Genomic DNA, 23366 nt, shown 5'->3' with positions numbered 1-23366 from the left:
CTGTGCAATGTGAATGTAAGATCTCTATGATAATTAGGGTAATTACCAGGTAACATTATTCGCCCGTCATTGTCACAGGTACATGGTGTAGTTCCACTCAACGTTGGTGTTACTGTCACTGTTGTAGCAGGCGTTGTCGTTCCTTCTGGTCTGGTTGTAGTTTCACATCTTCCTGTGTATTTCACAACTTTACAATCTTCGGTACACAGAGTAAAGTTACACAGTCCTGATTTACTGGCAGAACTCACTGTTGCCTGACCTGGATGCAAAGAAAAGAAAATCAGGGTTGGTGAACCTGAAAGTAATTTTAACATAAAATATCTTTATCTTTGCTGCTAATGCTGGTTCATGCATTTCACTTAGGAAATAAGCTTGAAATGTGGGAATATTATTTAGCGGAAAGTGCTCCATTTATTTAGCGGAAAGTGAACCATTTCTGAGCAAACACCAGGGACTGGTTTCTAAGCACAGAATTTTGGCATCGCAGCTTGCTGATGACAGGCTGTGTAAAAGGCAATTGTAAAGTGAATGTAAAAGCACAATACAGGAATCAGCAGACGATAGCGTGACAATTGCAGAACGGATACTCAGTTGCATGATTCGTTATTGAGAGAGGATGACAATTTCTCCTGAAGGTGTGTGATCAGGTGTGCGATGATGAGAATGTACAATAAGCCTTGGAGATCGGTAGACAGTCCATTTGCCATCCATTGCCAATCAATGCTATTGCCATTCTCATCGTAGGGATTATGGATTGCATGGGAACCTGATGTTGCTGCTGAGGACCACTTGAAACAATTCTATCCTGGAGCTCAACAGTTGCAAGCAAGAAGCCTCTGGTTATATTGGAGGAAGCAAGACCTTCATACAAATTAACTCACAAGATAAAAAAGGAGGCTAGATTTGAAATTGCACTAAATATCATCATATTGACATGATTGGAGTAACACCATCAAAACCCGAGGCATTTCTTGCATTCAGCTTCAGTTTGCAAGAGTCATTGCACAAATTCTCTTTCTTTGCAATTGAATGTAAGGTCTCTATGATAATTGGGGAAATTACCAGGTAACATTATTCGCCCGTCATTGTCACAGGTACATGGTGTAGTTCCACTCAACGTTGGTGTTACTGTCACTGTTGTAGCAGGCGTTGTCGTTTCTACTGGTCTGGTTGTAGTTTCACATCTTCCTGTGTATTTCACAACTTGACAATCTTCAGTACACAGAGTAAAGTTACACAGTCCTGATTTACTGGCAGAACTCACTGTTGCCTGACCTGGAGGCAAAGTAAAGAAAATCAGGGTCGGTGAACCTGAAAGTAATTTTATCATAAAATATCTTTATCTATGCTGATAATGCTGGTTCATGCATTTCACTTAGGAAATAAGCTTGAAATGTGTGAATATCATTTAGCAGAAATGCGTCAAGAATCGGGATGATGTGAATCTCTTCCGAACAAACACCAGGGAATGTTTTCGAAGCACAGAATTTTGGCATCGCAGCTTGCTGATGACAGGCTGTGTAAAAGGCAATTGTAAAGTGAATGTAAAAGCACAATACAGGAATCAGCAGATGATAGCGTGACAATTGCAGAATGGATACTCAGTTGCATGATTCATTATTGAGAGAGGATGACAATTTCTCCTGAAGGTGTTAAGGTGTGTGATCAGGCATGTACAATTAACCTTGGAGATGGGTGGACTCTCCATTTGCCATCCATTGCCAATCATTGCTATTGCCATTTGCAGTGTTGGTGTTATGGATTACATCGCAACTTGATGTAGCTGCTGAGGCCCACTTGAAACAACCTTTTGCTGGAGCTCAACAGTTTAAAGCAAGAAGCCTCTGGTTACGGTTGGAGGAATTAAGAAATTGAAAAGAAAATTTATCACAGAAAAAAAATGTTGGATTGAAATAAATGAGCACTATCTATCATCTGGTTGACAAATGGATTGGAGCAACACATTCACAATCTGTAAGAAAATAACTGCAGATGCTGGTACAAATCAAAGGTATTTATTTCACAAAATGCTGGAGTAACTCAGCAGGTCAGGCAGCATCTCAGGAGAGAAGGAATGGGTGACGTTTCGGGTCGAGACCCTTCTACAGACTGAAACGTCACCCATTCATTCTCTCCTGAGATGCTGCCTGACCTGCTGAGTTACTCCAGCATTTAGTGAAATAAATACATTCACAATCTGTGGCACTTTTAGAATTCAGCTGCTGATAGCAAGAGTCATTGCACAAGATCTTTGTCTTTGCAATGTGAATGGAAGTGTGATAATTGACACACTTACCAGGAAACATTATTTGACTGTCAATCTCACAGGTACATGGTGTAGTTCCACTTGATGTTGGTGTTACTGTCACTGTTGTAGCTGCTGTTGTGGTTTCTGCTGGTCTGGTTGTAGTGTCACATCTTCCTGTGTACTTCAGAACTTTACAATCTTCAGTACACAGAGTAAAGTTACACAGTCCTGATTTATCTGCAGACGTCACAGTTGCCTGACCTGGAGGCAAAGAAGAAAAATTAGGATGTGTGCACCTGAATGTGATGTAACTGATACATATCTTTACGTAAGATGTTGCAGCTGAGTTAAGTATTTCAGTTGGGCTGAATTGTTGAGGGGGCATTATTGTAATTTCAAAGTTTGCATTAAGAATCAAGAAATTCGGTGCCTCTGATCAAACACCAGTGTGTGATTTAATATCGTTGCTTGTGGCTGGCAGGCCTTGTAAAAAGGAATTGCAGAAAGAATATAATACAGAAATCAGCAGAAGAGTGAGTGGCAATTACAGTAAGGTTGCTTCGTTGCGTAGTTCATTTTTAGGGATCAAATAACTTTTTTCAGGGGAGGCATGATCTGGCCTATAACAGAAACCATGGGCGGACCACATAATTCCCAGTATAAAGGGGAGGTCCACATTGTGAGCAAAGCTCTCTGATCAATGCCGCTGTCAATCAGAACTTTACAATCTTCAGTACATAGAGTAAAGTTACAGAGGCCTGATTTTCCTGCAGATGTCACAGTTGCCTGACCTGGAGGCAAAGAAAAAAAAATCAGGTTGTGTACACCTGAAGGTGATGTAACTAATAAATATCTTTGTATGATGTTGAAGCTGGTTCATGCCTTTCACTTGGGAAATAAGTTTGAAATATGTGAATATTATTTTGCACACTGCGACAAGGATTGGGATGTTCTGAACCAAATTTGAGCAAACAGCATTGTCTGGGTTGTTGGAGCTGGTTGGCTTCAGTTCGTCTCACTCTGTCATTAATGCAAACAAACACAATTTTTATTCGACTGGGATGAATGGATAAAAAAAATGGGAATCACTTTTCCTTGATAGTGTTTGACATTGATAGCTTTTGGATATCGGGGTTTTCAGGCAACTGCTTGACTCATCATTTCCAGACATTACCCGGAAAAAGTGATGGCTCCTTAAAGACTCATGTGTGGCTTAACATCAGTTCTCCAAATTCTCTTTCCAGACTCTTTAAGTTTCACAATATTCCAAGATTCTTCTGAGATTTGGAACAATAACAACAGCCACCATGTAGACATGCACACACGAGCAACCTCTCAAATCCAATCCACCAGAGTCATAGTGTTACACAGCATGGAAACTCATCCAAGCTAACCAAATTACCTAATTGAATGTCCCATTTACCTGTGTTTGGCCCATAATCATTTGAACCTTTCCCATGCACCCACCTGCCCAAATGTCTTTTAAGCCATAGTTCGACTGCCACTCTTATGATCTGATTACCTAATATAACAGTTAATTTATGAAAATTATTAAACAGTACTGTTTATTGTACATTTGTTTGTTGTTTTGTTGTGTTTAATGTGCTTATAAAGCCTTCGCAAGTAACCATGTCAGTGTCCACTCCTCGTGAATATTACAATGAAACAACCTTGACTCTTGATTTATATGTTATAATTATACCCTCCTCTTCCACTTCCTTTGGCAGCATGCTCCACAGACTCGCCAGCCTTTAATACATTTTTAATACCTATTCAATAAGGTCATGTCTGTTATTTCTGAGATCTTAAATCACTCTCCCATCTGCCCATTGTAATTTTTCAACACTCACGTCTTGTATTGAATCTATCTCCCTCTGCTTTAATAAATAGAAAAACTCTACTTCCACTGTTTGAAGAAAGAGAGAGCTCCAAAGAATCTTGTTTCCTTGAGAGAACAAAATCATCTCCGATCAGAAATGAATTACTTATTTTAAATAAGATCCCTTGTCATTTTTAAATGTAGAGAAATCAGTGAATCAGGGAAGGTGTTTGTGTTCATGGAAAGCAGCTGATGGACAATATGTGGCCACCATTGCAGAATGGGTATTTTGACGCCATAGTCTTTATGAACACAGTTTTTCTGCCGTCAGTGATTATCACTGTACTCTGTTTCTGTAAACAAACACAGAAGTGGGCAAACGAAAGGGAAGCTGCAGTTTTCACAGGACATATTTGGAGACAGATGATTCATGACAATTTGTGCAAACTACAATTTGTACTGAAGAATACTACAAAACATAATCAAAAGCAAGAGAGGGAAAAGAGTGAACGGTCACAATGATTTGGGAAGGATAATGATCAAGTTTCGACAATAATAAATAATGATCAAGTTTCGACAATTTAAAAAGTTAATAGAATACAATTAATAAATTTGCAAAATTACCTGGTGACATTATCTTCCCTTGTACTGTGCATGAGCATGTTGTTGTTGGTGAGGTGGTCATTGATATCGGTTGGGTTTGTTCAGATGAAGTTTCAGTGGAAGTTGTGGTTGTGGCTCTCAATGTAGTGACTGGAGTTGTTGAGGTGGTTAGCAGTGCTTCTGTCTTTGGCACGGTGGAGACAGTTGTTGGGCTGGATGTTGTTATGGTGACTGTCGTTGGTGTCGTGGTAGTTGATGTTGGTTGGGTTGTTTCTGATGTGGTTTCAGTAGAGGTTGTAGTTGTGATGCTGTGTGTAGTGACTGGAGTTGTTGTGGTGGTGACTGTTGCTGGTGAGGTGGTTGTTGATGTTGGTTGAGTTTTTACTGTTGCAGTTTGAGTGGGGGGTGTCGTTGTGGTGCTATGTGTAGTGACTGGAGCTTTTGTGGTGGTGGCTGTTGTTGGTGTGGTGGTGGTTGATGTGGGCTGGGTTATTTTTGTGGTAGTTTCAGTGGAGGCTGTAGGTGTGGTGCTATGTGTAGTTACTGGAGCTGTTGTGGTAGTGGCTGTTGTTGGTGAGGTGGTGGTTGATGTTGGCTGGGTTCGTTCATGTGTAGTTTCAACAGGGGTTGTAGTGCTCTGTGTAGTGACTGGAGTTGTGGTGGTGGCTGTTGTGGGAGAGGTTGTTGTTGATGTTGGCTGGGTTCTTTCTGTTGTTTGAGTAGAGGTTGTAGTTGTGATGCTGTGCGTGGTGACTGGAGCTGTTGTGGTGGTGGTGACTGTTGTTGGCGAGGTGGTAGTTGATATTGGTTGCGTTCCTTCAGGTGTAGTTGTAATGGAGGTTGTAGTTGTAGTGCTATGAGTCGTGACTGGAGTTGTTGAGGTGGTCAGCAGTGCTTCTGTCTTTGGAGCGGTGCGGGCAGTTGGGCTAGATGCTGTGGTGGTGACTGTTGTTGGTAAGGTGGTCGTTGATGCTGGCTGGGTTCTTTTGGGTGTAGTTTCAGTGGAGGTTGTAGTGATGCTATGTGTAATGACTGGAGTTGTGGTGGTGGTGGTTGATGTAGGTGTTGGTGTAGTGGTAGTGGATGTTGGCTGGGTTCTTTTTGTGGTAGTTTCAGTGGAGGCTGTAGTTGTGGTGCTCGGTGTGGTAACTGGAGCTGTTGTGGTGGTGGTGACTGTTGTTGATGAGGTGGTGGTTGATATTGGCTGGGTTCTTTTTGTTGTAGTTTCAGTGGAGGTTGTAGTTGTGGTTCTCAGTGTAGTGACAGGAGCAGTAGTTGTAGTGGTCTGTGCTGTTGTCTTTGGAGGGGTAGAGACTGTTCCAGTCGGAGTAGAATTTATGGTGGTGGTCTTTGTAGTTGCAGAAGTTATAATCCATGGGACTGCAGATGGTGTGGTCAGGGTTGTTTCAAAGCTAAGTGTTGTGCTGGGAACTGTGGAGGTCTTGGGAGTGCATGGATACACCTGTCGGATTATTGTCCCATTCACACCGCACATTGCTTTGATGCACCCTCCAATGCCATCTGTGGTATGGTAGATAGTTTCTCCTTCATGGAATGTTTTGCCATCATAGACACAGGTGCACGCTAAAAAAGGAAAAAGAAAAATCAACAATTTTTGAAAATTAACAGTAAATGATCATGATACATGAACATAAGACTAAACAACAAAACACATTCTACACTGAAGTGTGATGCAGTCAATGTTGATTTGTGAGGTTATTCTATGCCCCTGTAACATCCTCCATGTTAATTAATTTTATAAATCTGAAATTTTAAACTCTCATTCAATATCATCTTAACTGCTATCAGCAGGAATAAGAGTCACACTTAATTCACCCCTTGCAGATAAAATTGTCTTTTAAGTTGAATCCTAGAAAGAATTTGGTGGGCTGCTCTCGAAGACTAGATCACATGGGATCCAAGGGGAGCTAGCCAGCTGGATAGACAATTGGCTTCATGGAAGGAGGCAGAGTGCGATGGTGGTGGTAGTTTATTGGACGGGAGGCCTGTGACTAGTAGTATGACTCAGGAATTGGTGCTGGACCCATTGCTGTTTGTGGGCAATGACTGGGATGAGAATGTAGGTGGCAGGATTAGGAAGTTTGCAGATGACATTAAAGTGGGTGGTATCATAAATAGCAAAGACGGTTATCAAAATTTACAGCACGATCAGTTGGGCAAGAGGGCTGAGGAATGATTAATGAAGTTTAATGCCGATAAGTGTGAGGTGTTGCATTTTGGGAAGTCTAAGCAGGGCAGAAACTTCACAGTGAATGTTAGGGCCCTGGGGCGTTTTGCACAACAGCAGAACACTCCTTGAAACTAAACAGGGTGGTCAAGAAGGCTTCTGATACACAGGCCTTCATCAGATATGGTATTGAGTATAGATTTGGGATGTCATGTTACAGTTGTACAAGATATTGGCGAGGCCACATTTTGAGTATTGTACTCGTTTCTGGTCACCCTGCTATAGGAAGGATGGTGTTAAGCTGCAAAGAGTGCACAATATATTTACGAGGATGTTGCTCGGATGTGAGGACCTGAGCTATAGGGGAGGCTGGGCAGGCTAGGACTTTATTTGTTGGAGCACATGAGGCTAGGGGCTTACAGAGGTGGATAAGATCATGAGGGAAATAGGTATGGTGGATGCACAGAGACTTAGTCACAGAAGGGAATCAAGAACCAGAGAACATAGTTTTAAGGCGAGAGGGGAAAGATTTAATAGAAATCTGAGAGGCAACGTTTTCCTGCAGAGAGTGGTGGGTATATTGAATGAGTTGCCAGAGGCGGTAGTTGAAGCAGGTACTACTGTGTATAAATACAACATTTAAAAGACATTTGGACAGGTACATGGATAGGAAACATTTAGGGGGCAGTTGGGACTCGTGTAGATGGGGTCTATGACTCGAATTAGGTCTGATTGTTTTTGTTCTTTCCTCATTCCTTAACCACAATCCAGCAACATTGATTTCCATCCACTCTTTGTCCTTTAGTATCCTGAATATTTCAGTCATCAATTACATTACGTCAGATTCTGTTTTGAAAAATAGAACCCCAAGACGAGCCTTGTGTGCAATGAACCCACCTGATTTGTGATAGGTGCAATGGACTCCACCATTAGTACACTTGCTAAAAAATATAAACAAAATGCATCAGTTATTCAATTTGACATTTCAGAACTAAAATGCAATAAAATGCTATCTTGCCATTGTTTAAAATTGAAAATTTGTCATTCATACACAAGAGAAACTGGAATGAGGAAGATTACTTGGCGATTGAACCTTTCAAAGCAGCATCACTGTACTGTGGCACTGAACTGCTCAGATTTTAGTTGATACCACATCTTCATCGGTTTGCTAAAATTAGTATTTCATGAGAGAGTAATTTCATATTCGATTGTGGTCATTGAGTTCTCGGTGTAGATTTGCTCTCCAAGCCCATTGGCAGGATGTGAACCCATGTCAGCAACCTTCCTGAGCTCACATTGCAGCCTCCAAAACTGCAGAAGGAGAACACCACCTCACCACCTACCCACCTGCTGTGTCAGTGGTGGGGCCCTTGGGGCCAACATTGGTCTTGATTCTGTATTTATGTATAGTGACCATTTAAAATTCCCTGCGGTATAAAATGCTAACATTTGTCCATCGACGGTGATGCAACATTTTCCACATTGTATCTCTGTCCGTACTGCAGCCTTAACAAAGTGGAGCTGGCAGTCCCTTTGTTAGGGATCGAATTAGGGAGCTCCAACCGCAGGATCTTTGACTGCCCCGATCGCAGGGGTTTCGACTGCCCCGATCACGGGAGCCTCGATCGCCCAGATGCGAAAGGCTTCGATCGCTGATTGTGGGAGCATTGATCGCTCCAACTGTGGATGTTTCGATTGCCCAGAGTCGCGGGGGAAAAGGAGGAAAGAAGGTGTACATTATTTGCCTTCCATCACAGTGGGGAATGTGAGGTCGCCGAAAAACAAGATGGACGTGCTGCCTGCACTGGTGAGGACTTGGAGGGAGTGCCGTGAGTACAGTGATCTCAGTGTTTGTGGGGACATGACTCCACGAGGACATCTCGGAGACTAGAGCGAGTGTGGACGGCTTTCTGACTGTAAGGGCGGACAGGGACTGCAGAAAGAGCGACAGCGGTCGGTACAGCTCTGGTCACATCGCGGTGAAGGAGCGTGTGTGTGGCCTGGACATTCAACTGATGGCTGCGGGTCTCTGCTTATGCTGTGTGCCCTGGGGATTCTCACACACCACTGTGGTGCTGAATTTATAAGTCTATGTTGTATCTTTATGTAGTTATGTATCTTGTTGCTTTTTTTGTATGACTCTTGGCAAATCAAATTTCACTGTACGTCGGTACACGAGACAATAAAGGACACTTGTTTCTACCAAAGGTAAATGATATACTATTCCCGAGGATTGAGTGAGTCAAATGTGTCAACTGTAATTCCTCCATCTAACACATGCATAATAATCACCACTGTGCCAAAAAATATTCATCCAAAGGTTGGATGATATTTTGTGCAACCAGGGATTCCATTTTCATGAAAGATAAATGGCCCCAGCACCAATGGAACACCACAAGTAACAGTCCATCAAATCAGTAAAATTACCATCTGAAATCACCCTTTGTCCCCTATTGCCAAGTCAATTTTGGAACCAATTTTCAAGTTGGTCTGGATGCCACCTGACCCAACCTTTTTTACCAGGCCCATCTGTGGGACCCTTGTTGAAGGCCTTACTTAAGTCCATGTAAATCATAAATTATACTGCTCACATTACTTCACTCTGTTGCCTCTTCAACAAGGTCAGGCAGGATCTTGCCGAATTCACGCAGTTGATCTCTGATTTGTCTCTGCCTTTCCTTGTGATCATTAATCCTAACCCTCAGAATTTTTCCCGGTAACTTGCCACTACTGATGCAGGCTCACAGTAATTGCCAGTCTTTCCCCTGCTGCCCTTGTTGAAAAGAGGCAGGGGGACACATTTGCCATCCTCCTGTGTTCTGGTACCTCATATGACGAACGACGATAAAAAACCATCTCTGCAATCTCTGCCCTTGCCTCTCCCAGCAGCCTGGGATAAGTCTCATCCGATCCTGGTGATTGACCCATTTTTTAGCCTGCTACGACATCAAGTACTGTACCTCCTCTTTTTTATAGGGACCTGCTTGAGAAAGTCACCTGTCCCCTCAATGAATCCTCCAACCACAAAGTCCATTTCCTCACTGTATACCGAGGAAAATTATTCATTTAGGACCATACCTATACTTTCTGCCTCCACCCACACATTGTCCATATGGTCTGTAACCTGTTCAGTGCCACCCCCAAGTCTAGTCAGGTCATGGCCAATAGTGGAAAAAAAATCTTGGCAGTGAACAGTTAATGGAACCTACCCTTCCCCTGGTTATTCTTTTGTCCTTAGTATATTTATAAAATGCCTTCAGGCGTACCTTAATCCTCTGCCAGTGACCCCTCTTTGCTGTCTTTAATTTTGTTTTAAATACCTCATCACACCCTTTTGCCCTCTCGACAGGCCTCCTTGCCTTTAGTTTTCTGTACTTGCAATGAGTTTCACTTATTACTTTTTACAGGGACATGTTACTTACCAGGATTCACAATTCCGGGTAGATGGGACTGATTGGCCTGGCTCGTAGTATGTCCCATTAAAGTGACAGGGACAGTTGCCCAGGGGAACACACTGCATTTTATCTTCATCTAGAAATGGCTTCTCTGAGGGGCAGTCTGGGTAGCAGCCTGTGGAAACAGCAAAAGGACCAGATTACAACTGACTGCTCAAACAGTCAGAGCACCAGGATTGTTGCTCTGTGGTCGACCTCAGACTAATTGGTTCCAAATCGGCAAGTAATCCAGCAGTACTTTAAATTGCAATGAGCACCCTGATGCTGTTTTTTTCCCCAGTGTGATATTCTATCTAGTTTCTAATAACAATGGTTATTATCAGGAAGTGAGAAGCAATCCCATTTGTGACCATTTCTCCCAATCCCCTCAGGAATGTGGTGGTGAGCGACCTTCTCCTGGTGTGGTTCATGTTGTGAAAGTGTCACGACTATGGGGATGAGAGTCTGCCTCAGTACCAATACACCAATGTACATCCAGACTAGGATGATGAGCAGAAATAACAAACTGCAGATGCTGGCTTATATCAAAGATAGACACAGAGTGCTGGAGTAACTCAGCGGGTCAGGCAGCATCTCTGACGAAAAGGGGTAGGTGACATTTATGGTCGGGACCCTTCTCAGACTCTGCATCTGGAGGTAGGGGTGCTTCTATCCATTGGTTACCCTTGCTCTTCACGATAATACAAGTGATGATTTGTGCAATGTTGAACTTAAAACCTTTGCAAGTTGAAGCAAATTATACATCATGCCTTTGGTAGCGAGGATCGAATGTTCAAACAAGTGAATGAAGTGCCAATCAAAGTGCTCGCTTGTGTTTCTTCAAATGAATGTTTCCAGGTAACATGATACAGTTCATCTGTTGGATCATTTCTTCTACTTCCCACTATATTTCCTCTACTTCCCACTAATGCAAACTTACTCTGAAGGGAAGATTCTCAGGCACAATTATGAATTTGAAAGGTTTCCAGTAAAATAAATTTTGCTCACTTATTGGGACGGAAGAGAAACCTACATTGATGCAGTGTGTTTGGTATTCAGCATTTAATAAAATCCCATCACTTCATTAATTAACAGAGACGTGTTACCTTCCAGTTTGGGGATGATTTTGGAGCAGGCCCCACTTGGGTTCTGGCAGGTTTTGATGCAGGGAATTCCACAGGGGGCATAGTGCCATTCACACTCATCATTTGGGTTGTAGTAAGTACAGAAGAGAGCTGAAAACAGAAAAAGCATTCCGAGTCGTCACAGTCTCGTCACCTAAACATCGTGGAATAGATTCACATTCGTGTTGTTTGCCAGGGTGGGAATATGGTGGAACAGATCGTTCCCCTGGCAATAGTGTGGAGGATTAGATCGCCTGCCTGAATGAATCCTACCTTACTTTTATATAAAATCTGTCCTCTGAAGAACTCTCGCTAGCCGAAGGAGAACTTCAATCACAATCACAATAATACTTTATTAGCCAAGTACATTTTGCAACATTCGAGGAACTTCATTTGCCGTACAGTTATAACAATAAAAAGCAACAGGCCACACAAAATACATTTTAACATGAACATCCACCACAGTGTCTCCTCCACATTCCCCACTGTGATGGAAGACGGAAAAAAGTTCAATCTCTCCCTTCCTTGTTCTCCAGCAGTGGGGGGCTCACAGAATTTTTTTTGCTGTTTCTTTGGCAACTTAAGAATTGTAAGAGATCCTGATAGAGTAATGTAAAGCAGAACACTATTCTGTGGAATGATTTCCTTCAATTTTTAACTGCAAAGAATGAAATGGTACTGAAGGATTATTTTATCTAACATTCGTCTGACTAATGAATTAATTTAAACTATATTTGAATCTAATAATGTCTAGTAACTGGTGGGTGGGTGGTGACACACAGGATGGAAGGATGCCAAGTGGGTGTAGAGATGGTAACGACAGGATCATGGTCGGCCTCACTAATGAATCAAAATTCCATGTTGTCTTCTGGGCGGCACTGTGGCACAGCAGTAACGTTGCTGAGAGACCCGGGTTCGATCCTGACTGTGGGTGCTGTCAGCACAGAGTTGGTATGTCCTCCCTGTGACGCTGTGGGTTTTCTCCTGGTGCTCTGGTCTCCTCCCACCTTTCCAAAGATGTGCACGTTTGTAGGTTTAATTGGATTCTGTAAATCACCCCTAGTGTGCAGAGCGCAAAACTGGGATAACATAGAATAAGTGTACAGGATTATCATTGGTCGGCGCTGACTCAGTGGGCCGAAGGGCCTGTTTGCAAGCTGATCTCTAAACTCTAAACTAAAGCAAAAGGATTTTTCTCAATGACAGGGAAGAAAAACTTAAGTTTAGCAAAGAGCAATTCATAACTGGCAATGATGAATGAAGTAGAGATTTAGGGATCTGGCGATTAACTGCTCGAAGCCTAAAAGTGAATGAAAGCAGAACATTACTCACGACAAAGTTCTGGGGTCCTCCAGGAGATGCACTGCCCTGCCATCCTACAGGCCAGAGAGTAGGCAGCGATAGCAGTACATAGACATTCGCAGTCCCCACCAGTGTCACAGGCACAAGCATCACGTACACAAGACTCGTAATACGGGGCTGGATCCACCTGGAACATATGCATGCAAATGACTGATGGTTTCATTTGAAAATAATGTGTGAATTTAAATGATGAAAAACATATAGGCGAGGAATTACTTGGAGTATTGTGTTCATTTGTGGTCACCCTGGTATAGGAAGGATGCCATTAAGCTAGAAAGCATGCAGAATAGATTGACGAGGATGTTGTCAGGATTCTAGGCACGGAGCTATGGGGAGATATTGGGCAGGCTTGAACTTCATTTCTTGGAGCCCAAGAGACTGGGCGGTGACTTTATAGGAGACTAGACCAAGTGGACCCGTTGGGCCCAAACCTCTCATGCATTAGTGCAGCACCCTCTCCTACCCCCCTCCTTCCCCTCCCCACTTCCCCTTCCCCCTCTCCATCCCCCTCAACTCCCTTTATCCACCTCCCTCACCCCCATCTCCCTCCCCTTCCCTCCCTCCCTCCTCCCTCCCTAGGAGATAGATTTAAACTTTAAAATGTGAATAACTTAAAAAATATAACACCAATTTCAACAAAACTACTTGCTTTATCATTAAAGTGATGACGGTGAGTAAGGTGGGCCTAAAATTATTGCGCTATCGTGTACTGTTTTGGCTGTACTTCGATCACAAATAAACAAACAAACGCGAGTTTTAGTATATAGATGTGTAAGATCATTAGGGGTAACGATAGGTTGAATGCGTAGTCTTCTACCAAGTGTTGGGAAATCAAGAACTAGATGGCACAGGTTTAAAATGATTATGTTGGCTGCTTCCTGAGGTAACAGGTGGTGAAGATGGATTAAATGGACGGGAATCTAGTTTGCTTGATAGACTGACTACTCCCCAACTCTGCGATTTCTTGCAGTCTGAAACAGAACAGTTGCCATGCCAAGCTGAGATGCATCTGGACAGGATGCTTTCCATGGTGCATCTGTGGAAATGGCTAACGGTCATTGCAGACATCAAATCTCCTTAGTTCCTGAGAAGTTGCTGCAGGATAAGATTCAGGTGGCTCTTGCCATTCCATTGAATTGCAAGTGATCTGTTTAAACGTCAAATATAACCCATTTAAAGCTAGAGGGCAAAGGGTTAAACTGTTAGAGGAGATCTGAGGAGATTATTTTAGACTCAGAGGGTAGTTGGAATCCGGAATGTACTGCTGGGGAGGATGGTGGAGGCAGGCAATCTCACAATGTTTCAGTAGTATCTTGACAAAGACTTGAATTGTCAAAGCTATGAATGAACTATATGTGGTAAATGGGATTAGTGCAGATGGAGTACAATGGTTGGCATGGACATAGGGCTTGCCTCTGTTCTGTATCTTTCTAAGACTCTCTGACAATCTAAGGGCATGCACAAATTCATCTGAGAAACATCATTTGGGAGAGAGAAGAATGAAATCTTGTTAATTCGAAAACAAGATTCTCAAGGACTTTGCCAGCATCGAAGAGTTTGTGATACAAGGAAAGACTGGATAGGCCGGGACTGTATACTTTGACAATTCAAGTGCTCATCTGGATCGTACTTAAACATTGTGAGATTGCCTGCCTCCATACATGTAAAGTAATCTCTACAGATTCCCTCTTGTATTCCCTGTAGTGAAGGAGGTTGAAGGGCACCTTGATAGAAGCTTTTAAAATCATGAGCGATGTAGATAATGTGGATGGTCAGAGTCTTTTTTCCCCAGAGTAGGGGAATCTAAAACTAGAGGACGTAGTGAATCTGAGGGGTTAACCTTTTCCCAAAGAGGGTGATGGGTGTTTGGAATGAACTGTCAGAGGTAGATGCAGGTACAATTATACATTTAAAAGACACTTGGACATGTTCGTGGACAAGAAACGTTTGGAGGGATACAGCCAGATGCAAGGAAATGGGACAAGTTGGGATGCAGAACCTGTTTCCATGCTGTATAAATGCTATGCCAGGCAGTTTTCTGTCTTTCCCTCATGGGGTGGTATGGTGGCACAGTGGTAGAGTTGCTGCCTTACAGCGCCAGAGACCCGGGTTCGATCCTGACCTCGGGTGCTGTCTATACGGAGTTTGTACGTTCTCCCTGTGGCCTGTGTGGGTTTTCTCCAAGAACTTCGGTTTCCTCCCACACGCCAAAGATGTCCAGGTTTGTAGGTTAATTGTGGTGTAAATGTAAAATGATACCTAGTGCGTGTGGGGTGGTGTTAATGTGCAGTGATCACTGGTTGGTGCGGACTCAGTAACCTGATGGGCCTGTTCTCATGCTGTATCTCTAAATTAAAATAAAAAACTAAATATGATATTCTATGGTAGCTAACATACCTCTGTAATTTGTGACATATACTGTAAAAGATTTTGGATTTAGTTATTTATCGTATCTGGAAGGTAAAGGAGATTTTACTCTATGTTGAGATCCTTGCAATAGTATCTCCTGGATGGTACATGTGCTTCCACAAATTATTAATTATTGCCCATAGATAGTCATTTGTAGATTCATTGTGCAATGGGATACAAAGGCACATTAAGTAAGCGCTCTGATGTTAAGTGCAGTACCTGGGAATTACAAGATAGGAATGGCTCATTCTTGAGGATGCTGCATTGCTTCTGAGCCCATGCATCTCGATGCACGTTAATGGAGCAGGGGTCTTCAGTTTTCTTTGCATTTGCGCAGGCAGGAGACACCTTCCAACTGTTTCCAAACTCCTCAGCATTTGCAACGACTAAATGACTTCTTGTGGTGAAATCATTGTGAACGTTCCCATCATAATTACCGCACAATCCACACATGGTTCCCTGTAAGTAATCCAAAACAGTCAATCCCCAAGATACCATTTGGTGAATGGTCTCCACTCGCCCTGTACTTCAGAACGACCACACTGTCATGTATATTCATGGAATTTGACATATTTCTGATAAACGTAAGTACTGTTGTAAATTCAAAATTTTCTTATTTTAAAAACAAAATCAAGTTGCCCTTTCGGCAAAGAATCAGCTTGGGAATATTCCCAAGGTTTACTGCAAGTACTTACCTTGTGTGAGTGACTCAGTTTAATGGTCAGGCTTGTTTTCTTGTCCCAGAATAGTATCATTCCATTGCTGGCCTCCAATACCAGATAGATGCCAAGATGACGTACTTTGTAAGGCACTTGTATACCACTCATCAGCTTCACTGTCTCATACTTCCCGTCTGAAAGTTTTATTTCAGTGTTCTGAAAGTTCAAACAATCACATGAAACAAGTGCAAAATAAATTACACATTCAGCAACTGTTGATCAGCTTATTGGAAAAAGGGTGCTATTATTAACACACATGAAGGCCGAGATATTTAGAGAGTTAACAAGTTGGACATATGGGCTATTCAACATCGCCTAGATTATCCATGCACTGGAACTGGAAAATAAGTGCACAAGGGATTATTGAGGGGAAACGTGGTGGGCAGCACTTTAGCGAAGTCCTCTGATGGCCTGCCATCAGGTGCATGTTGAGTCGCTCTGAAGCAGTATTTGTATTTGAGAATTGGGAGCTGTAACTGCCACAGGAGCAATCAGAGAGTGCCTCCATATTTGGAGAACTCTACAATGACAAACAAATGCCCGTGCTTCTGTGGGCTGCGGGGGAAATAGATCTCATCTCATCTTGTCGAGCAGAGAGAACACGTTGATGGGGAACACACTGTGATGTATGGTTAGAAGCAGCAGCTATAGTCTGAGATGTTCCTGACACAGCTGAGATAACAACCCATAGAATGTAATAATTATACTGATATATGTTCAGGCTTCTAGCTCATCTTCCCATTCCTAACAGGACGATTTATCGGGATGCATCACAGCTTGGTTTCAGAACAGCTCCAAGACCGCAGGAAAATGCAACGAATTGTGGATGCAGCCCACACCATCACACAAACCAACCTCCCTTCCCTTGACACCCTGGCCACTCCCTCTTCTCCCTTTTCCCATCGGGCACAAGGTAAGGAAGTGTGAAAACGCCCATCTCCAGATTCAGGGGCAGTTTCTTCCCAGCTGTTATCAGGCAACTGAATCATCCTACTGCAACTAGAGAGCAGTCCTGAACTACTATCTACCTCATAGGAAATCTTCGAACAATCTTTGATCGGACTTTACTGGCTTTACTTTGGACTAAACGTTATTCCCTTATCATGTATCGATACACTGTGGACGGCTCAGTTGCAATCATGTATTGTCTTTCCGCTGACAGGTTAGCACACAACAAAAGCTTCTCATTGTACCTCGGTATACATGACAATAAACTAAAACTGAACTGAACCGCCTGTGAACAGCAAAGGAGGACCAACAATCACGTGTTTGTTCACTTACACCCAAGAAGATTTTGATTGATTTAGAACACGTTGTTCCAGTGGTACCACAAGGGATGTTTTCAGTGATTATCCTGAAGTTTCCATTGGAAGGATTATTTCCACAATAATCCTGCAAAAAACATATAAAGACAGGGTTAAAGACCATCTATAGGCAGTCAGAGGCACAAGGCTAATAGTGGGCACAGAAATTAGGCACATAATTCATCATTTTTGTTTAAATATCTGAATAAATGGAAAAGTTTAGATATTTGAAGCATAATAGCAATAATAAACAGAATTTATCATCATTGCTTCAGTATTATCGATGATTGGGGAGCACGGTGGTATAGTGGTAGAACAACTGCCTTAAAGCACCAGAGACACGGGTTTGATCCTGACTACGTGTGCTTGTCTGTATGGAGTTTGTACGTTCCCCCCATGACCTGCGTGGGTTTTCCCCGAAATTATCGGTTTCCTCCCACACTCCAAAGACGTACAGGTTTGTAGGTTAATTCACTTGGTAAATTGTCCCTAGTGTGTGTAGGATAGTGTAAGTGTGCAGGGATCGCCAGTTGGTGCGGACTCGATGGGCCGAAGGGCTTGTTTCTGTGCTGTATCACTAAATTTACATTGCACATTAATATTCAAATTTATCACCGAATCGAAGTGCAACTATAATAATGCAAAGGCCATATGTGCCCAAAAATACCTGTGCAACTATATATTCACAGTCCCCATTAAAAGTGTAACGTTGTCCATCAAACGTGATGTAATTCCCATCGCCATAGATCATGCATGTTCCGTGACACTCGTGTCCTGAGCAACTCCAAGTTCTGTTATTGCATACACTGAAAATCAAACAAGACGTTTACTAGCCACGATGTGTAAGCTCTGAGATTCTGCACTTGTTTCCCATAGATCAAGCTAATGGCAAAACGAGAGTGAATATGTTCTACATACCATGAGTTGCAGTCCACCTGTAGGGTTTCCCCAGGTTGATATTGGATGCTATTGTGTGTGCAGGGACATTCATTTAGGGGAATACAGCCACCATTTCCATCAGAAAGCAAACCTCCAGGGCACACACATCCAGAGGCACAATCTGTAGCATACTGCAGAGACAATTAAAAGAAAAAAAAGAAAATTTGATCTCTGCATTTATTGAATAGTGTTTGGTTCTTTTGCAGAGCCTGCGAGTCGATGTTGAGATGCTGCAATCTCAGTTGGGTGAACAGTGCGAAGTAAACGCTTCTTTCAACGTGCCAAAGCAAGCACCAACTACTGCAAGATGCATGAAGGTCATGACTTTCTAAAGTGAGACACATGACTGAACTTTAAGTTAGTTTGCTGTTTTTTCTTGCAGTCTTTTTTTCCCACTGTCTAGTACAGTTTATGTTTAATTTATGTTTGAGTGTGTTTGCCTGAGTATATATGCCTGTGATGCTGTTGCAAGCATGATTTTCATTGTACCTTACCTCACCGTGCTTTTGCTTATGACAATAAACTCAACTTGGCTTGGGTGGTTGATGAAAACCAGGCAAACGGGCATCGGAGCATCAAACTATGTTGACGGGAATGAGGCTCTAACATCTATGTTTAACTAGCGGACATTGATGTAAGCTCCATGGAAGAGGCAGACTGTTGGTATACAGGAGCTCCTCAACTCACGATGGGTTTATGTTCCGTGAAACCCCTCGGAAACCGAAAATATCGTGTTGATTATCCTCTGTTTCTGAATTAAGTGGAGATTTTCAAGAATGCAAAGATTTTCAAAAAATGGAGCTTTTACAGTTGTGTGATTCTGAAATCCATGAGATATGATGGCACCCATGTGTTTAGACAATATACAATGGGTGTAGGAGTGAAGATAAACTGTAAGGACAAAAGGTAGATTGTCTCTCAGCGAGCAGAATACCATCAATGGGGAGCAAGGAATGATACCCTTTGTTGTAACTGATCGCTGAGATATGAGCACCTTTTCACGTGGTGGTTTGCTAGTACTTACACACTCCATGTCGAGGGTTTGGCAACTCTTCTGACATTCTGTCCCTGCGCTGCCAGGTGAAGCATTCTGGCAGTCGAAGTAAACCATGGGAGACACACAGACTGAAAAGCAAAACCAAAGATGAATCGAAGAACATGAAGGAAATATTTTTCCTTTCAGATATTATTTTTTCTCAAGATATTACCTTGCACTTCAGATCCGTCTCCAATACAGTCAAGTTTCCCCATATTGCAGGTGCTGTAATACAAGACCAAGATAACATCAATTACAGAATTCAGTCATCATATCGTGGGAGAGGCATGAACAAATGGATTGAACTCCAGGTTAAGGGGACGGCCATTTAAAACTGAGGTATGTAGAAATCTGTTCCCACAGCGGGTGGTGAATCTCTAGAATTCTACAGTGCTGGGTGGAAGATTAATCATTTTTTCAAATAAGCACTAAACTCTGCTTAATTAGGCACAACATAATCACAAATTTGCCCACCATTTTAAAAAAACGTGGTTCGGTATTATATTTGGAATATGACGTTGCAACGTTTCATTCGACTGCCATTAACTGAATTCAACTTCTAAATAAATGGTTGTAAACTACATTATTTCACGCAAACAACTATTAGAAGTATTTGAGATGGACAGATATTTGCTAGACCGAGGAATAGAAGGGTGTGGAGCACTGGCACGGAGGAGCAGTTGAGGCCAGCATGGATCATGTGAATGGTCAGGTAGGTGTGAGGGGTCCACTTCTGCTCTTATGCTCTTGTATTCAAAAATAATCATAATTATCATCATCATCATCAGAACAGGGGGTGCAGAAGCATGAAGCCCCACAGTAACAGGTTCAGGAACAGCAACCTTCCTACAACCATCAGGTTCTTGAACTGACCTGCACAACGCTAATCCTACCTCAGCAACAGGACACCACACACCGTCTCTCACACTACCACGGACCTGATTTGCTAATTGTGTTTTGCACGAATGTCTTGCTTCTCTTTTTTTCAACGTGTTGTGGAACTTGTATGTAATTGTAGTAGAATCCGTGCATAATTTATGCTACTGTGTGATGTCTATGTGACAGTAAGCTCAGCTTGACTGAACTAGCTCACCACATGGCATCGTTCTCATGAATGACCTCTCCGGCGGGCACGATTGTCCCCTTGTAGTAGCATGGGCAGTCGGAGGGCTCCACACATTTCCCTGTGTCATCCATGTAGGTTCCTTCAGCACAACCACATCCATCCACTGGGTCAGTGCTGACTTCACAAGTCCTGTCCGGTGCGGCCAGAGATTGGCATGTGCGTTGGCAGCTGGTCATGTTGTAGCTGTAGACAAGGGTCTTTGGGCAGTTGGTGTACTTTGCTGCGATCAAAAACACAATGTGAGGAATACAAGTAAAACCCCTATGAAACTATTCCCACGATAAATACCTCTTTAGAAGATTGCTTTGGTGTCAGTTATTTTAGACTAGCTTAGAGATACAGCCCGGAAACAGGCCCTTCAGCCCACCGAGTCCGTGCTGCCCAACGATCCACGCGCACTAACGCTATCCTACACACACGGGACAATTTATCTTTAAAAAAAAATCAAAGCCAATTAGCCTACAAACCTGTACGACTTTGGAGTGTGGGCGGAAACCGGAGCTCCCAGAGAAAACCCACGCAGGTCAAGGGGAGAACATACAGACAGCACCCTTCTGGCGCTGTCAGGCAGCAACTTTACCGCTGTGCCACCATGCCACCCTTATGAACACAATTGTTCCCAGAAGCTGGATATTTACTAAGGTGGTCCTACACGAGCAGAAATCTGGAATATCCCATGGTTTACACATTTTGCGGAATAGAAACTTTTTCTAAGTCAGATTCCCACCTGGAAATCATCCTTTGCTTGAGTTGGGCAGGAGGCACACTGAAACAGATCACGTGATCAATCAGGCCTGTCCTCTGATCTGGGGAAGAGTTCTGAACAAAGGAAGGGTCTAACCTTCTTCTTTTTATTTTTTCTTTGGAGTGTAGGAAGCTGAGGGGTGACCTTATTGAAATATACAAAATCACGAGGAGCATGGATAAAACAAATGCTTACTGTCTTTTTCCCCAGAGTAGAGGATTCTGAAACTAGAGGGCACAGGCTTAAGGAGAGAATGGAGAGATGGAAGAAGGACCTCATGGGCAACATATGCACTCATAGGGGTGGTGGTTGGGGGGGGGGGGGGGGGGGGGCGGTCCATATCTGGAATGAGGTGCCATGAGAAGCTATAGAAGTGGATACAATTAGGATTTTTGACAGATAGATGGATAGGAAGAATCTACATGAACATAAATGGGGGAGGATGGGTGGCAATGTAGGTTGGGTGGTACAGGGGAAGATGGGTGACCATGCAGGTCAAGTGGTACAAAGAAACAAGTGTGACTAGGTCAGGTGGTACAGGTGATCAATGAGTGATGAGGCAGGTTAGGTGGTATACATTTGGAGTTGGCTGACTTTGGAGTGGTGCGAGTTTGGACATGAGATTAAGATGACACTTTCACTGAAGTGACTTTGCGAAACTAAGATTTGGATGACAGATTGTTTGCTGACCAGGACTGTTGTAATAACCAATTGCAGCAGCAACGAGATGTAGATTAGACTTACAGCATCCAGTAAGGGGTGGGGGAAGAGCACAATTGGTGAACATTACTGAGGTGCAGAAGGTTGTGAGGGTGGGGTGCAGGGACTTGCCGAAAGGCCAGTTTGGTTCAAACCATCTGGTTTAGCCTCAGAGGATGCCGGTGAGAGCGATAATGTTGGTGATTGGCAAAAAAATGTTTTGTGGCTGGACTAGAAAATAATGGGATTGAAGCACAAGACACCATTGCCCATTGTGGATTCCTCGGTGCATGTGAGGTGAAAGGGCTGCATCATGTTGGAAAGGTCAAACGCTTGGCCCGTTACTGCTGCAAATCTGATGCACATTTGGTTATAGATTGTTACACTGGAAGGAGGTCAATGTACTAAACTTACAGCACACATCAGCTCTCCAGTTCGAAATGACCATGCCCTTGGCTGCACATGCCTGAACATATGCAGAAAGGGCAGCACACATGCAGTCCTCACTCCTCTCACAGTTGCAGGTGTCATATTTGCATTGCTGCAGGACACAAAACAAAGTTATCAAACACACGTTTAGGTGAATGTTTTAAAATATTGAACCAAGATATCATACTCCAAATGTATCACTCAGTGCATAGGACATAATAACAGGGCGTCCTGGGTTTTATCCTGACCTCTGTCTGTGTGGAGTTTGTACATTCTCTCAACATTCTCCATGTTGGTTTCCTCTGATTTCTCCCCACACTCTCACACCAGGCTGATTAATTGGCCACTGTAAGCCCCCTCATTATAATAGAAACATAGACAATAGGTGCAGGAGGAGGCCATTTGGCCCTTCGAGCCAGCACTGCCATTCAATGTGATCATGGCACCCACAATCAGTAATCTGTGCCTGCCTTCTCCCCATATCCCTTGATTCCGCTAGCCTCTAGATCTCTATCTAACTCTCTTTTAAATTCATCCTGTGAATTGGCCGCCACTGCCCGAGTGGGGGGGGGGGAAATACAGGGAGGTTATGGTAAAACTTCATAAAACATTGGTTACATTGTTGTGAAGCCCATGTCAGCAAATAAAATCTAACATTTCTGCAGGCTTTAATTATTTGCCTGATCTGATACAACGATACAATCTTAAGATTTTCACATCAAAGTTTATCCTCATGCAACTAATGTGACAATCTTTCTTAGTTGAAGTTATCTTCTTGTACCTGATAGTAGGTTTCAGGGTTAATCTGTGAATGGCACTGCGCAAACACTGAGTCTTCAGCCAGCAGCAGACCACACCAATGCTTCGCATATTTCGCTATTAAAACAAGAAGAAATAAGATATTTATGCTGTTGAAGCCACTTCATAACTGATTATTTTGCGACAGAAACAACATCTACACAAGCTGTTCATTAAACTTTTTGTTACGGCAGGAGATGCAAAAGCTTGAAAGCGCACACAGCCAGATTCGGGAATAGTTTCTTCCCCTCTCATGTGCTAAAGATTCATTCTCGATGTTGATGGTGGAGCACTTGGTGATGGCACTCTTGCTAAATGAGAAAGGGGGCTGATTTGATTCTGGTCAGAGATGGCCATTGACCGTCATTTGGCAATTAATTGGTC

General features: G+C 42.9%; 1 protein-coding gene across 1 annotated transcript in view; it reads right to left on the bottom strand.

Annotated features, from left to right (window-relative positions):
- Positions 1–415: 415 nt before the first annotated feature.
- Positions 416–23366, bottom strand: part of LOC144602457 (mucin-2-like) — a 74062-nt gene continuing 51111 nt past the window's right edge. The window contains exons 18-37 of the mRNA XM_078415603.1: positions 22966–23060; positions 22170–22296; positions 20279–20531; positions 19358–19410; positions 19174–19274; positions 18129–18280; positions 17878–18016; positions 17188–17298; positions 15883–16062; positions 15407–15646; positions 12749–12905; positions 11399–11527; positions 10281–10428; positions 7756–7799; positions 4692–6254; positions 3672–3770; positions 2297–2509; positions 1376–1516; positions 1130–1275; positions 416–502 (exon numbers count right to left, since the gene is read on the bottom strand). Of these exons, the coding sequence (XP_078271729.1) occupies positions 416–502; positions 1130–1275; positions 1376–1516; positions 2297–2509; positions 3672–3770; positions 4692–6254; positions 7756–7799; positions 10281–10428; positions 11399–11527; positions 12749–12905; positions 15407–15646; positions 15883–16062; positions 17188–17298; positions 17878–18016; positions 18129–18280; positions 19174–19274; positions 19358–19410; positions 20279–20531; positions 22170–22296; positions 22966–23060 (4178 nt within the window). The remainder of the gene's footprint in view (positions 503–1129; positions 1276–1375; positions 1517–2296; positions 2510–3671; positions 3771–4691; positions 6255–7755; positions 7800–10280; positions 10429–11398; positions 11528–12748; positions 12906–15406; positions 15647–15882; positions 16063–17187; positions 17299–17877; positions 18017–18128; positions 18281–19173; positions 19275–19357; positions 19411–20278; positions 20532–22169; positions 22297–22965; positions 23061–23366) is intronic.

The sequence above is a fragment of the Rhinoraja longicauda genome, chromosome 18 (assembly GCF_053455715.1).
Source record: "Rhinoraja longicauda isolate Sanriku21f chromosome 18, sRhiLon1.1, whole genome shotgun sequence".
Classification (NCBI taxonomy): domain Eukaryota; kingdom Metazoa; phylum Chordata; class Chondrichthyes; order Rajiformes; family Arhynchobatidae; genus Rhinoraja; species Rhinoraja longicauda.
This window is presented reverse-complemented; position numbering and strand designations above follow the sequence as displayed.